The following is a 14,917-nucleotide window of genomic DNA, read 5'->3' as shown; positions in this document are numbered from 1 at the left end:
TGAGACCTACCGTATGTTTGTGGATGTTGAGATGAGGGATTAACCCTCAAGAAGCGACTGACTGAGTCCTGCAGACACCCTAGTATAGAGCCTCTTTCTGTCTTCACCTGAGATGCTGCTACCCCAGCAGTCCACTGCTGACTGTTGCAAAGTCCTCCTCTGCAGATGAGGTTGACTCTGGCCCTTCTTGTAGAGGGTATCTGTGTTGTCAAACTCCACTTTGTTGTTAAAGTGGACAACCGGGCACTTATAAGAATTGACCATTTCTATGTCAACTCACAGGATGCTCACTAGTGTATTTATGAATGCTTTGACCTCTGACAATCAGTTGGGTAATATTCTTTTCAATAAGACTACAGGCCTACAGAGTTGTCTTTGAACCAGCATCTACTGACAATTAGAGGTACAATTTATGACACCTGCTGTGGCCTTAATATATAACCATGGGGTCAAAGTCACATTGGTCTATTAGATGCTTCTGCATAGCTAATGCCAAAAAATTGTACTAAAACAATCCAAATTTCTACTTTTTTCTCTAGATGTCCCCTCCAACTCTACATAATGTGTAAATGCCACAGTGGTTGTTTCTATTCTGAGGCCTCACTGGATGTGCTCCCCTTATGCATCAGGATCTAAAACCCATGAATGTATTATAGTTTTTATATGTATTTCTCAGTATTGAGTAGTCAGCACAACAGCAATCAATCTGGATTACACTGTGGATAACCTTTCATTGCTTTGATAGTTTTGACACAAAATGCATTCAGTGGTCACATATTTCTTACTCAAACTAAACCACTACCCAAACTGCACTCACCAAGCACTTTATTAGGAAAACCTGTGCAGCTCTGCCATTAATTCTATTTTCATGAAGCTTATACATTTTCAATTTTTGTCAGAAATGTGATGCATGTGCATTATATTCAATATATGTTGTATTGGATTACATTAGATAGCACAGGTGGTGTTCCTAATTAAGTGCTTGGTGAGTGTATGTTTATCTATACAGTCCATTTTGCACAAGTTTACATAGTGTACAAAGGCTAACATAACACAAAACTTACTGTAAATTAGACTGCAAATTGCTACATTCTGCTACATCGGCAGCTGAAAATAAAGCCTACAGAAGCATATTGTATAGTTTTTTTTTATTCATTATTGTAACATATCCTGCTGGATGGTAGCATAATTCAGAATGAATCAAAAATAATCTTTATTGTCATTATTCTCAGGCGCAATGAGATTTTGCATGGCTTCTCTCGATGTGGTTAAAATAAAACAAAAACAGCAGTAATAGCAGCATAATGTTATGCCTGTGCAAGTACAACTTTAAAAAAAAAAAAAGGCACTAGTTAAATTAAATTTACACATTTACAATGCATATAAAAGTTCATACATACATTACATACAATACATTTACAATACAATTCACGCAGTTAAGTTGTGTCATTCTTGTCATAAATCTTAGTTTATGCAAAAAAAGTGTTATTGTTTTTTCTTTTTAGATTATTGTGTTATGAGTGACAAAGTTATCTTGTTGGGGGACAAGTATCAGTGTTATGGTACAAGAGTTGATCCTATGATGAAGTGTTTTGGTTGCATTGGTGCATTTTGGATGAAAGATTAAGTGTACGTAAAGATAACTGTGTGAAAAGGTTTGAAAAGGTGAATTCAGTATAGATAAATGCATGTGACCAATTATAAATTGTTATATATTATGATGTATTGTTCTCATTATCCCTGAGTGATGCGCACTGAGTGCGTCTTCATGACTGTTGTGAATACACGTTTGACCCAAAACAAAGTCTCGCGCGAACCAATACTACGAGATTACAGTGTAGGGAGGGCTGCATGGAGAGCTGGCAAGACAAAACAAAAGCCACACATTTCAACCAACAGGCGCTGGTCGCTTTTTTATTTTTTTCTACACAAAAAGAAATTTGATTAATCAGTCGCTTCGTTGTCCGTTTAACGGCACCATAATAAAAGTTTTGCACCATGCCTAGTAGCACGTCTTTGCTGGAGGCCGACGAGGGAGAGTCCGAGGTCCCACCGCCGCTAGTGCACGCTTTCGCCGGTATGGGCCTCGAAGAGCACCACGGCACCCAGAGCCAGACCCCCGAACAACCAGATGAGAGCGTCCCCCACTACCACCACCACCACCACCACCACCACCACCACCAGCTCCTCCCGGTTTCCCATTTCAACCTGCTCGGTACGGTCCTAGACTTGAAGCCGCTGCATCGGCCGCCTTCAGGAGACGAAGTGAACATGACGGCAGCGCCCGAGGACGAAGAGTCAGAAGTTGTAGCCACCTCTGGCTGCACCGGTAGCTCGTTGCTAGCGCAGGCCCACCGCCCCCAACACCTCCCGCCGGGGCCGGGAGGCTCAGTGCTGCCGCCCGGGATGGAGCCGCCGCAGGTCGAGACGGTCTTGCTGTACAACGGAGACGAGCGGGATGATCCTGGAGTCGGCGGCAGCGCCCTGCTAGCGCCGGCCGGCAGCATGGCGATGCTACCGCCCGGCGTGTACGGAGAGTCGGGCTACGAGGCCGAAGCGTCGCTGTTGTCCCGGCGGAAGAGTGTCAACACGACCGAGTGTGTGGCCGTGCCGAGCTCCGAGCACGTCGCGGAGATCGTGGGCAGGCAGGGTGAGTTTCGGACGGATTGAACAGCTAAAGCTAAGAGGCTGATGGAGTTCAAACGAAACTTGTTGGGAAAATAGAACAGGCAAGAACTAAAATACGATATTAACATGTTGTCTTACATCATTACAGATTTTTATAAATTAAAATTTTTTATATAGGGCATCTTGAGTACAAGTTAAATTCACCACTTTGCTTCTTGATCTGTAATGTTAGCTTAGCACTCCTCCGAACTGCTAACTGGGTCAGCGCCGCCCCAACCTCCAACACTCCAACAAAAAGTTTACATCACAAGTTTTTATCAGCCAGCAGCTCCCGTCTGTGACAGCTCCTCTGTATTATGGATGTTTTGTCTTTGCTCAGCGGTGCCTCGTCTTTGCTTTATTAAAAAATCTGGCTCGGCTTTTTGTCTCGGAGCAGTGTGTGTGTGATGGTGATGATGATGATGGTCACCATTGCTTTGCCACATCAGCTCGCAGGTTATAGTTAGCTCCGTGACATAACCGAGACTACCGTGCTCAAACTAAACACGACAGGCTTTTCTGAGATATCCGACGCATTTCTCTGGTCTTTATTTTAAACATAAACTTTACATAGCTTAATGTCAGGGTTTTGGAGGTTGTTATTGTGACGTGTTTTTGAGCCCAGTTGGGGGAGGGTGCCCAGACTGCAGTGTTGACAACAACAGGAAATGGCTCTGGTAATGATGTTGGACTCTCCACCACAGCTGAAAGGAATATTTTTAATTTATAAGCCATGTAAATTTTAATTGGTATTAGTGACTGGAAACTTTAAAAGGACGGGTTCACAGTTTTTGCAAAAATGTGTTTAAAAGTTTATCTGTGGCTAATATGAAGCTTCAAATCGAGTAGATGTCTTTCGATGTTACAGTCTTTTTAGTGCCAAAGTCCCTCTTTTTGTTACTATTCTTCCACCGCAGCTCAACAGAGAAATATAAAGAGGGAATTTGATGCTAAAAAGACTGTAAATGTGGCAGATATCCACTTGATATGACTAACTAAGACTACCGAAGCCTCATATAAGCTTCAGATCAACTTTTAAATCCATTTTTTTGGACAAAATGACTGTGTGGACACACTGTGGATTTTGTCCCCCATCAATTACATTGAAAGCACATTTAAAGGGGATCTTTTAACAGTCAGTATGAACAGGAGGAATGATTACAGCGAGGAAAATATCTTTCAGTGTTCATACGGGCACCTGACTGTTGTTTTAACCCAACTTGTACTTTTTGGCATTTGTTTTAATAACTTCTCTTATCCACATTGAGGCAGTAAGGTCAGAAAGTGTCTCACATAGCACAGAATTTAAAGCCCTTTGAGGACAATTTGTGATTTTTGGCTAAACAGATTAAGTTGACTTAACTTGCCCCCTATTTCCTTTTCTGTGTTTAATTTGCCTCCGACAGGCTGTAAGATTAAGGCACTGCGAGCCAAGACCAACACCTACATTAAGACACCAGTGAGGGGTGAGCAGCCTGTCTTTGTTGTAACGGGACGTAAGGAAGATGTGGCCATGGCCAAGAGGGAGATCCTGTCTGCGGCTGAACACTTCTCCCTTATCAGAGCCTCTCGAAACAAAGCGGGCCCTCTGGCCACCGCATCCGGTCCAGGAACCCCTGCTCTACCTGGACAGACGACTATTCAGGTCAGCAAGAGTTTGATAATGAGTCATTGTGTTGTTAAAATGTTAAAGATATGCTGACATTGTTATACAGTGAGCCACTTCAAGTGCAGTTATTATAATACTTCTGTGTTGCTGTGTTACCATCTAAACATGTTGAAAAGGATCTACTCTGTATTTTATGTTTTTATAATATGAGTAATGTATAGTTACCTCATATCTTTTCAACCTTACAGGTGCGGGTGCCATATCGTGTTGTCGGGCTGGTTGTGGGTCCCAAAGGTAGGTTCTCAATTCATTCTGTTCTCAGATAAACCCCTTTTTTTTTGCTTGATTAAGGGGATTTCATGCTGTAAAGAGTGTTCACAAAACGTCAGGTTTGTCTTTTGTTTTCATAGCGAATGTTGCTTTGAATGAAAAAACCGCACAGGTGTGCACCAACATACACTATCAAGGCCAGAATGTAATTTAAGACCAGAGACGTGTTTCGTAACAGCAGAAGTCTCACTTCCTTGTCAGGCTGATAAGTGCTTGTGAGAGTGGAACTGTACTTTGGGAGTTAAATCATGTTCGTAGCAGGTTTTTTTAGATTGTTTCTTCATTTAGATTTCATGTAAACAATGGTACAAACGGCGTGAGTGCTCACAAAAGGGTAAAGTACCTGAAATATATTTAATTATTTATCATTTTCATGTTGGGAATCATCACCAGGTTATTTTGTTAATATTTAACTTTCATTATGCAATTAATGCTTTGGATCATAATGTGGTTGAGATAGGTATTTGTATATATCTTGTACGTGACTAACAAACTAACCAGATTGCTGTAATAGCCCGTACAACACAGATTTGTTTTCAGATCATTAAGGAAACTGTGAAATGTGTAACTGATTGTATTTTGTTGCCGACGGCCTCAGAATGAGTTTTAATATTCTCCAGCTCCGCTCCAGAAGTTACATTTTGCCCTCACAGAGTCATTAACCTCCTGCCCTGTTGACATTACCACCTCAATGTCAGGAAGCCCTGAGGTTGATTTGTAAATTGCACCGCAGCGGTTCTCAAGCACGTGTCATTTAGGCCGGAGAAGGCGAGGTGACAATGTTAATTTAAGACATACATACAGAATATATCGCGTTAAAACTTGAAAAAGTTGTACACTAAACCCACAGTGTTGTGGTTAGGTGGGATGAGTTTCACCAAGATTGTCAGATTTTATTGTCTGAAAAAAATATAAAGTTGTTAACGTGACTCTTCGTGGGCTGTTTTGTCAAGTTGACACAATCAGGTCAAGCCACAGTAGAGGGCTGATGACGACGTAGGGATTCGTTCACATGGTTTTCAGATTTTCTGCAGTGAATGTCTTCAGCACCATTGATGTTTTGCTCTTTATCTTGACACTAAACTATTCTTTTCTCCTCTTTGATGTCTCATTTGTTTGTTCTCAGAAACGGTCACACCAAATGTCAGACTAAGTTCAAACGGTGAACTCTTGACATTCATGTAGCCGTTTAACGAGAGCGGTTATTTAAACTTTTTGTTCAGCTGACAATCGCTCGGTCTGGTCATGTCTTTCAGGGGCGACCATCAAACGCATTCAACAACAGACTCACACCTACATCGTGACACCGAGCCGTGACAAAGAGCCGGTGTTCGAGGTCACCGGGATGCCCGAGAACGTGGACCGTGCGAGGGAGGAGATAGAGGCGCACATCGCCCTCCGCACCGGAACCTGTGGAGGCATCGAGGCTCCAGGTGTAGACAACAATGACTTTCAGTTTAACGGGACGGACGTCAGCTTTGAGAGTTCTGCGGCTGCGGCGGCGGCGGCAGCAGGGTTGGGGGAGGCCGGGTGGCTTCATGCTGGCGTATCATCATCAGGCGGTGGTGGCGTGCTGCCAATGAGCATCAACGGTACTCAGCGAATCAATAGCAATATTAACAGCGGTGTCAGGATGTCTTCCACCTACCGTAATGACAGCTCCAGCTCCCTCGGCAGCGGCTCCAGCTCAGCTGATTCCTTCCCCGGCAGCGGGAACGGTAACCGGATGGCGGATTTCAGCCCAAACTGCACGTTTAACGCCAATTCTAACAACAACAACAACAACAACAACAACGGTAATGGTGGCGGTACAAGCTTCTGGTTTGGTGACAGCGTCCTTCCTGTCGGGTCTGAGGAGCTGATAGGCCTGGGAGGTGGAGGCTCCTCCTCAGGGTTTGACCCCTTAACCATCTCCACTGCCCAAGCCTCGCACCCTGCTGCACAGCCCCACATCTGGAGCCCCTTTGTGGACCACCAAACCCTTCAGGCCTTCGATGCTCGTCAAAGTCAGGTGAATAAAATGAATCCTTATAGTTTTGGCAGTATGTATGTATTTGTTCTAAAAATAGATGTTTATATTACTTGTAGCTTGTAGCATTTATCATTTGTAGCTATTGCTAATCCTGTTAGCCTGAAAAATTGAAGAAAAAAATCTGTATGAAACATTTTGGCTCAGACGGTTCTGTCTCCTGTAACTAAGCCGCTAACTGTGCATCTTGAGCCTCTGAAATGCGTTGATGATTATGGCTGCAACTAAGCATTATTTTCTTAATTGATATGTTGATTGTTTTTTCGATAAATTGTTTAGTCTAAAAAATTGTGCAGATTGCTGCTCACATTCCCAGAGCCCGATGTCACCTCCTCACATTGCTTGTTTTGTTGTTCTAACAATCAAAAACACAAACATAGTCAATTTCAGATTATATAGAACAGAGAAAAGCAACAAATCCTTATTTTTAGTTGATAAAATAACAATGAGTAATATGTAATATATGTGTAATATGTGGAATCTAACTGTTAAATCGTTTCATCACTATTAATTATACATTACTTAGACGAAGATGTTTTTATATTTATTTGCTAGTTCTTTGTTTTCATCGATGACACCGAAATGTCCTGATAAGTAAACATATTCACGTTGTCACTCATGTCTCCAGACCAGTCAGCCCGGGACGCCCCGGCTCTCCCCAACCTTCTCTGGGACAGAGGCCTTGGAGCATCCTCAGGCCCAGCGTGTCCACCGAGGGACTTTCGGTTCAGCCGGGACCCTCGACGCCCACAGGCTCCCCTCCTACTGCTCGGCCTTCTCCTCTTCCAGCGAAAGCACCGCTTCCTCCTCCTCCCCTCCCGAATGCTCCCTCTCCTATCGGCCGGGGCTCGGATCAGCGGGTAGAGGGCAGGAGATCTGTATCCACTGTATGGATAGCCAGGTGATCGCTGCCTTGGTTCCTTGCGGCCATAACCTCTTCTGTCTAGATTGTGCCACCCAAATATGCCAGGGTCCAGATGCGGTGTGCCCTGTGTGCCTGTCCCCGGTTACACAGGCCATTCAGCTCCGCAACATGTGATTTTTTTCTTTTTTTTTTTTTTTTTAAATTTATTCACCTTGATGGCTGATGAGGGACCAGCCTTCCCAACACTTCCAATTCATAACGTGTGTAGGGAAATTACAAAACTGACCCCTGAATCAGTGTTTAGGTGCATCCTCAACTTGGTTTTAGTTGACAGAGGTGAGGGAGAATAGCTGAATAAGGAATGATCTGTATTTAGGGCATGGGTGAGGGTGTTCAACCCGTTCATGTGCCTGCTATTGTGAAGTCTTCTTCCTAGATTGATTGATTGATTGATTGATTGATTGATCAATGGGAGGGTTGGAAACTCTCTATGTAGCATTGGGTGGGGTGGGTTTTTTTGTTTTGTTTTTTTTTGCTCATCATGATTTTTTGATTTACATTTTCTTCCCCTGAAACATTTAATTATCAGTTTCTGCCTACTTATATTTCCTAATTATTTTTTTAAACGAACGTTGAATTCTGTTGGCATTTGGGTCAAAGTTGTTGGTTTTTTTTTTTTTGTCTACATCTCAAAAGTTTTATCCACCTTTTAAATTTTTGCTGCTACAGTTGTTTTTATGTGCTGACATTGTAGCCCTGCCCCCCCCCCTTTTTTTTTTTGCCCTTTGCCTCGTTTATTTTGCTCACAGCCGGAAAATCAAGGAGAAGAATAGGAGTAAGTAAGTGAGCATGTTTACATATAGTGAGACCCAAATATGAATATGTATAAATTAAAATTTCTAATAGTATGCTCATGATTACCAGAGAATTTGAATGCCTACAGCAGTAAACTGGATATATACAGTATATGTACACATGCTACATTACCACGGCAAATGCCACTCTATTCCAGATAATATTTATAATTATTATCAGGCTAGTGAAGTGTATCTGTGCTTCTTTAAACAGGATTTAATGTTTACATGCTCCAAAACATAAATCAGAATATTTGATTCTCTGCAATATGCATGCAAACACACCCACAGAGTTATTAAACCTCAGTGGGTCAAATACGCAACTGCAAAGTTGTCACACTCCAATGGCAACTTCCTGTTACCTCAGTGGCGCCACTTTTTTTTATTTTTTTTATTTCCCAAATTAGAACCAACAAGTGGTTGACTGGTTGTTTTTTTTTTTTGTGTAGAGTACCAGGATGTTACACCACACCAGTATCGCCACGTTGCTTTCCATTTCTACTGTTTACGACAAACTTGTGCCTAATTCCGTTCTGAGTAAACAAAAAGAAACAACTGGTTGAGTGGACACAGTGTTGCTCTGTCTTAAAAACAAAAAAAAAAACAACAAAAAAAAACACAAACTTGTGGCCTTTTTGGAAAGCCTGTAATTTACTGACAACACTATCTACAAATCCAGATCTTGGCTCGAAAGAACACAAGCTGACAGACCGAAGTCTTAATGTATTTGTCAAAGTTCAATCTCTTAAAACGCATCTTGGTGGAACAAAAGGTGAAATCACAGGGATGTTTTTTAAAAATTTCTTTTTGCTTCCTATTTGTTGAGAGCCCTTTTCAAGTATTTACTGCCTATTTTGTTTTATCCTTTTGGCACCGAACACTCCAGTTTAGTTTATTTGATTCATATTTTTTTCCTTCTCTATTATTTTTTTATGAATTTCTTTCTTTTTTTTCTTTTTTTTTTTTTACCTTGATTGCATCCTTGTTTGGGAAACCATGTGCTGGTTTTCAGCCAGAAAGATATGCACAGCTCGTACCTTTTGGTAACATTCCTCCTCCCCTGTATGGCAGTCACTTTTGTAGATGGTATTAAGTATGCCTAATTAATACTTAAACCTCACCTGGGATCCGTAACAGCTGATATTCTGTGAAACTCTACTGCAAAGGCGGCTGTTATCTGGAACAATTTCCCCCTGTACTGTACAGTCAGGCTGTCTGACTTTTCAGTTCAGCCATCTCAGTAGTATCTTTTTTCTTTCACTTGAATGTTCTTTCACTCGAACTGCTCCACCCTGTGGCCGTCTCGTCTTCACATTTTGTGTCCTTGCTGGTTAGCGGTCGGCAAAATGATTCCACTGGGATGCAAAATTTTAGATGAAGGTCAGCCGTTTGCTTCACTTTGTCTTTTATTTAACACCGTGTCTCGTCTACCAGGCCTATGCAAAAATCGTCTCAGTATGTTAACAGCTCAAGGAAGGACTAGATGAATTAAACTCCTCTCGGGTTCTAGTTATAGAGCTCAAACAATATTCGGCTTCAACTTGTAGGCAGACGCATGTCTTCAGTTTTTTTTTTTTTTTTTTTTTCCTGCATTCTGCTACATTTCAGTCAGGGTTAAACCTTCACAATCTGCTCTAATGGATTCATGAGATGGTCTGTTTCAATGGTACACACCTGGCTTCTCGTGTTTCATCAGCTCTTTTGCTGTCCTGTGCCCTACAAAGCACAGCCTTCCCCCGTATCTGCACACTATTGACTAGCTGGGACTCAAAACACATTCTCTTTTTTTTGCCCCCCACCCCTCCCCCTTCATCATGTTCATTTGTGCGTTCCTCTGCCTGAAAAGTGAAGAAAAGGTACAGTTTGGTGAAAAATCATCTCAAATCTTAGCTTTACCACACCAGTGTCTCCAGACTTTGTTTTACAGGTTTTGAATTGAGTTATGGACATTTTGAAGGGGAAGCAGCTGGAATGATTTCATCTTGGACTGTGCAAGACACTACATGAGGTCAATACTGTTGCTTTACTGCGTGGATGTTGGACTACAGTCCCTCCAGCATTCCAGCTGTAAACAGTATTTGGGAGTTATTTCACCGCTCAGCTCTGTTTTCTTAAATATTGTCTCTTTCACGGATGATCGAGCTTTCTCGAGGAAATGGAACCAAACGAGTCCCAAAAGTGCAAAAAAACCCCATCTGCTTCTGCCCCCCCTTCCCCCTCTCCTCTCCTCGGGTCTTCTATCCGTCCTTTTTTTTTGTCTTACTTTTCACAGCTCTCCAAAGGGTCGATCTCTTTTTGCTCTCTTTCTCTCTCTGAGGGAATGCAATACACTGTCGGCCCTCAGTTTATTGACATGAATCTATTGACATTTTTGTGTATGTATTATAATATTACTGTTAATGACTGATAAATATACAGAACTTATTTTTATTTTGTTACATTTCATAAATATATACATATATCTATATTAAAATGTTTACAATAAGATTTAAAAACTTTTTTTTTTTTTTACTTCTTCTCTAAGCGATTAAGTGAATGAAGAGCTGGAAACCCAGAAATGTTGCAGGAGGGTGTCAATGCTATCTGCTTGTAGATTAGTTCTTAGTTTACAGTATTGATGATGATGATGATGATAATAGTATTGATAGCTGCCGTTTTAACCTAGTGGAAATGGAATATGCATCACAAGCATGTCTTCATAATGTACCGCCAATGTAGAACATCACACTGCAACTGTACAAAGGCCAAGGATTCAAGCTGCCTGTCTCGTCTGTATGCCACCAAATTAAGAAAGGTATACTGTAAAATGTATTAGATTATCTATATATAAATACATATATTGTTAAGCTGTACCAACAGTTCAAAGTATTTGCTAATTTTACTACACTTTTGTTATGTATATGTAGGGGGAGTCTTATGGCATATAAATTCTTCAAATTGAGTCAGGAGTTTAAAAGCAGACTATATTTTATAACGGCCTTTTAAGTTATTGCGGCCAAAGCACTGATATTATATATTTGCTGTAAAGAGAATTTAAGAGTTTTATTTTTCTGATATTAAAGTTACTTAATAAAGACGGTTTCATTTAAAGCCACGTCAGACTACTGTGATTCATTTCTAATGAAAAATGGTGATTTTTTTTTCAGGAACCTGTTTCACCAAATGTGCAACATGAAAACATTTCCATCTCTACTTTTGTCATGTTTCATTCATTAAAATAAACAATGTACTTGCAACTAGGGCTCAAAATTAGCACCAGTCAAATGCTGGTAAAAATATGCAAGCGGCTGGTCGTTTTGCTTCACTCACCAGTAAAAACAACAATGGTAATCTATTGAATTGCTGATAAAATTTGAACATTCACCTGCTATGTGGCCAGTGGACAAAAAAACTTTTGAGCCCTGCTTGCATGAGTGTGCAAGTGTCATGTAGGTCTTGCAAATATATCTGCAATTTGCAAATGATCATTTGTGATCTGTATGTTAACAGTGCTTACAAATTACTTTTGTGGAAAAAAAGGCTTTTGGTCCTGATTTTAGTCCCAAGTCGTAGTTTCTATCACAAGACAAAGACCCTTTTCAATTGGCTGCGAATATTTGGGTTTATGTTCGAAGTACACAAGTGTTGAACAGACTGATCTGTGATGCAACACTCACCATGTTTTGGTTTAATATGTTTTCATTATTGTGATATTTACATGACACAGGAACAGCTATAGAAGAGCACTGGTACGGAGCTAGTAGTGTAAATATGAACATGACCTCAGTAGTCTTATCTGCATGAAAACAGGAATACAGATTTAAATCTATTTGGTTGTGTCAACTAATTATAAAGATTGAGTGTGATATGGCAGCTCACCGTCAGTAGTCAGTGCATGATAACGTGCAGTGTGGGTTTTGGATTTAAATCATTTCACCATGTGACTGAGTCCATCAAATATGTTTGAATTTTGCAGCTGGAATCTGGACAAATGATCGTGTAGTTGGAGGAGGATGATTGATAGACAACGTGTATGTCTATGACTGTATTTGGGGAAAAAGTCACAAGTCATTAAAGGTCCTGTTCGCTGACTCAGATGTTTATCAGTTACGGATGATTAGACTTAAACTCATGTTGAATGTCGGTGGAGTTACAACAGAATAGGTGTTTTTGACATGTTCTAGTGTGAAAAGCACAGGTGTAAATGATAAAATGACTGATGACTAAATTCCATTTAGCTGCTTCAGTTCCAGGGTATCGTGGTATCGTGCATGCTGGCTCACTTTCACGGTTTACTGGGACGCCAGAAAAGAAAGGCGCCACCGTTAATGTTACTAGTAACACCTGTGCTTGTCCTACTACGACGAGCCAAACCGTCTGCCAAAGGTGTAATTTGTTCCGCCCACACAGGAGCAACAAAGTTAACAGGATATTGAGGTAGATGTCAGTCAAGCACACACACACACACACACACACACACACTCACTCACACTCCCAAGAGCCAAAATAATTAACACCACCTGTGTGGGTTTTACTATGGCTGTGCGGGCCTTTAAATGATTGATTTTGTCAAGATTACTTTCATAGAAATGCACTCACAGTATGCGCCGTCTGCCTGTGGTGATCTGTTGTATTTGTGTATGATATCTTTTTACAGTCAGGTTTTCCCTTCTGTTTATGGTTTAACCTAAATAAATTGTCTGAACCTCACACAAATAGCCTCGACCCAGTGCGATTCTGTTAAAACCACAAGATGTTCAGACCACATTAACTTTTGGTCAAACCAAGGATTTTTTAAGTCCCTGCATACCTGTGGTCCAACCACACAGGTGTGTTCACTTTGGCGCCCGATCAGACGTCTTTTGTGGTTCGTTGACATGTGACTCACTCTCCTGTCGCACCTGTTGAGTCGGGACAGTTTTGACGTTGGCCCGGCGCTGCCCTACTTCAACCTGAGCAGAGGCCTAATCAGCCAGAGTAAGTGAAAACACCTGTCTACAACAGCCTTGAAGTTCTACTAATTTTCTTCCTCATAAACACATTATTACCTCGTTGAGAAAATGAACAGGTCACTCGTTACAGAATATCAGGCCATATTTAATTATAGACTCTCACATAAGAAATACAGGTAAAATTTATATCTGCAATCTGTCATAGTAGTCAACATCAGCCCATCTGAGCTGTGTCTTTAGGCTCCTATAATAACTGCAAGTATTATAAAATCATCTGTCCACCTTAAAGCACAACAGAATATAACAGGTTACCTCTCCGGACAAATTCAGCTCTGTCAGTGACATATAATCAGTTAATATCCTGTTTCCTGCCATTTGATCAGATGCATAATTATGTGAATAAATCCTTAAGTTGAACTCTTTAAATGACTTAACCCCTGTTACGCTGTTCAAAATGAAATGGTCAAAGAAAGGCAGAAAGGGGACAAAGAGGCCATCGCTTAAATTTGCTTAAAAATAAAAAGACAATAAAAAAAAAAACCCACTTTCAATTGAATATCAGAGCGGACAAAAAGAAAAAAACCCTCAAATCTGTGATTTTCAACTAAACCTTGAACACCAATTAAACCTTTTTCCATTTCATCTGTAACACGACAGCATTGTTCAAAAAGGTACACACCTGTTTAGGGATATAGTTAGTTAAAAAAAAAAAAAAAAAAAACAACTTGTTATATAGCTATGTTAACAGACAACAAGAAAAAAAAATACTGTATGGCAGCTCAGTGTGGAAAAGCATGAGCAGATGTTTGTGGGACACAACTGAGGGGGAGCGAAAGAAAGAAATCATTCCTAATCAATGTGTGTTATCTATAACAAATGCCTTTAAAAAAAACAAAACAACAACAGTGTAACAGATGATCACATGCAGCTCGGGGCAGAGGAGAGAGGAGGGGACATGTGATGAAATCAAATTATTTCATTCATCTGTTTCGCCACCTGTGAGAGGGAGAATATCAAAGAGTAATATAAAAAGAGAAGCTGCACATCAATAACCGATGAAGCTACCGTGTTTATAGAAAAGGGATGTTTTGGCAGACACGCTGTCTTCTTTAGGAGCTCGGCTGCTAAAAGGTCGAGTTTATACAAATCACTCATTTGCATCGTTTGTATCTGTTATGACTGTGTGGCTTCCCTCTGCATGCCCTTCAATGTAATTAATTGTAATCCAGCAAAAACAAAAAGTACTTCCTGGTTTCTACTCTCCTCATATAGTTCAGTTCAGTGTCTAATGTAGGAAAAGTGAGGGACTTGTTTTTTTTTTTTTAAAAAGGAGGGCAGGGATGGAGGGGTCTATCTTCCATTTACATTCATGCAAACATTGACATGCATTTCAAAAACAAAGTTATTTACATGGATTAAAAAGACGGCAAATCCAAAAGGAAAAAAAAAAAGACCGCAACAGCCAAAAGAAACCCTACACACGTGTGTAAATGCTTATAGAGTGAAAGGGCAAATACTGATTTTTTTAAAAAGGTGGTTCATTAGTGTTACATGTGTTTTTAATACAAATGCATCACAATGTCGCCTCTGCTCTACATAAAATATAAACCAACCTATTCACTCCTTTTTATC

The 14,917-nt window shown here is 40.7% G+C and overlaps 1 protein-coding gene across 1 annotated transcript; it reads left to right on the top strand.

Annotated features, from left to right (window-relative positions):
* The first annotated feature begins 1,413 nt into the window (after nucleotides 1-1,413).
* LOC122997567 (RNA-binding protein MEX3B) lies at nucleotides 1,414-11,448 on the top strand. The gene is made up of 5 exons (XM_044373800.1): nucleotides 1,414-2,650; nucleotides 4,074-4,312; nucleotides 4,525-4,570; nucleotides 5,863-6,617; nucleotides 7,264-11,448. Exons 1-5 carry the CDS (start codon nucleotides 1,999-2,001, stop codon nucleotides 7,672-7,674), a joined length of 2,103 nt encoding a protein of 700 aa, XP_044229735.1. The 5' UTR covers nucleotides 1,414-1,998; the 3' UTR covers nucleotides 7,675-11,448.
* Nucleotides 11,449-14,917: the final 3,469 nt, after the last annotated feature.

This window comes from Thunnus albacares, chromosome 2 (genome assembly GCF_914725855.1).
Source record: "Thunnus albacares chromosome 2, fThuAlb1.1, whole genome shotgun sequence".
NCBI lineage: Eukaryota > Metazoa > Chordata > Actinopteri > Scombriformes > Scombridae > Thunnus > Thunnus albacares.
The sequence above is the reverse complement of the archived record's forward strand: the minus strand, read 5'-3'. Positions and strand labels throughout refer to the sequence as shown.

Bases quoted from the DNA above. Each gene is read 5' to 3' on its own strand.
- LOC122997567 (XM_044373800.1), top strand. From the start codon at position 1,999: ATGCCTAGTAGCACGTCTTTGCTGGAGGCCGACGAGGGAGAGTCCGAG. The intron at 4,313-4,524 runs GTCAGCAAGAGT...TCAACCTTACAG, and splicing joins CTGGACAGACGACTATTCAG to GTGCGGGTGCCATATCGTGT. The intron at 4,571-5,862 runs GTAGGTTCTCAA...CATGTCTTTCAG, and splicing joins GCTGGTTGTGGGTCCCAAAG to GGGCGACCATCAAACGCATT.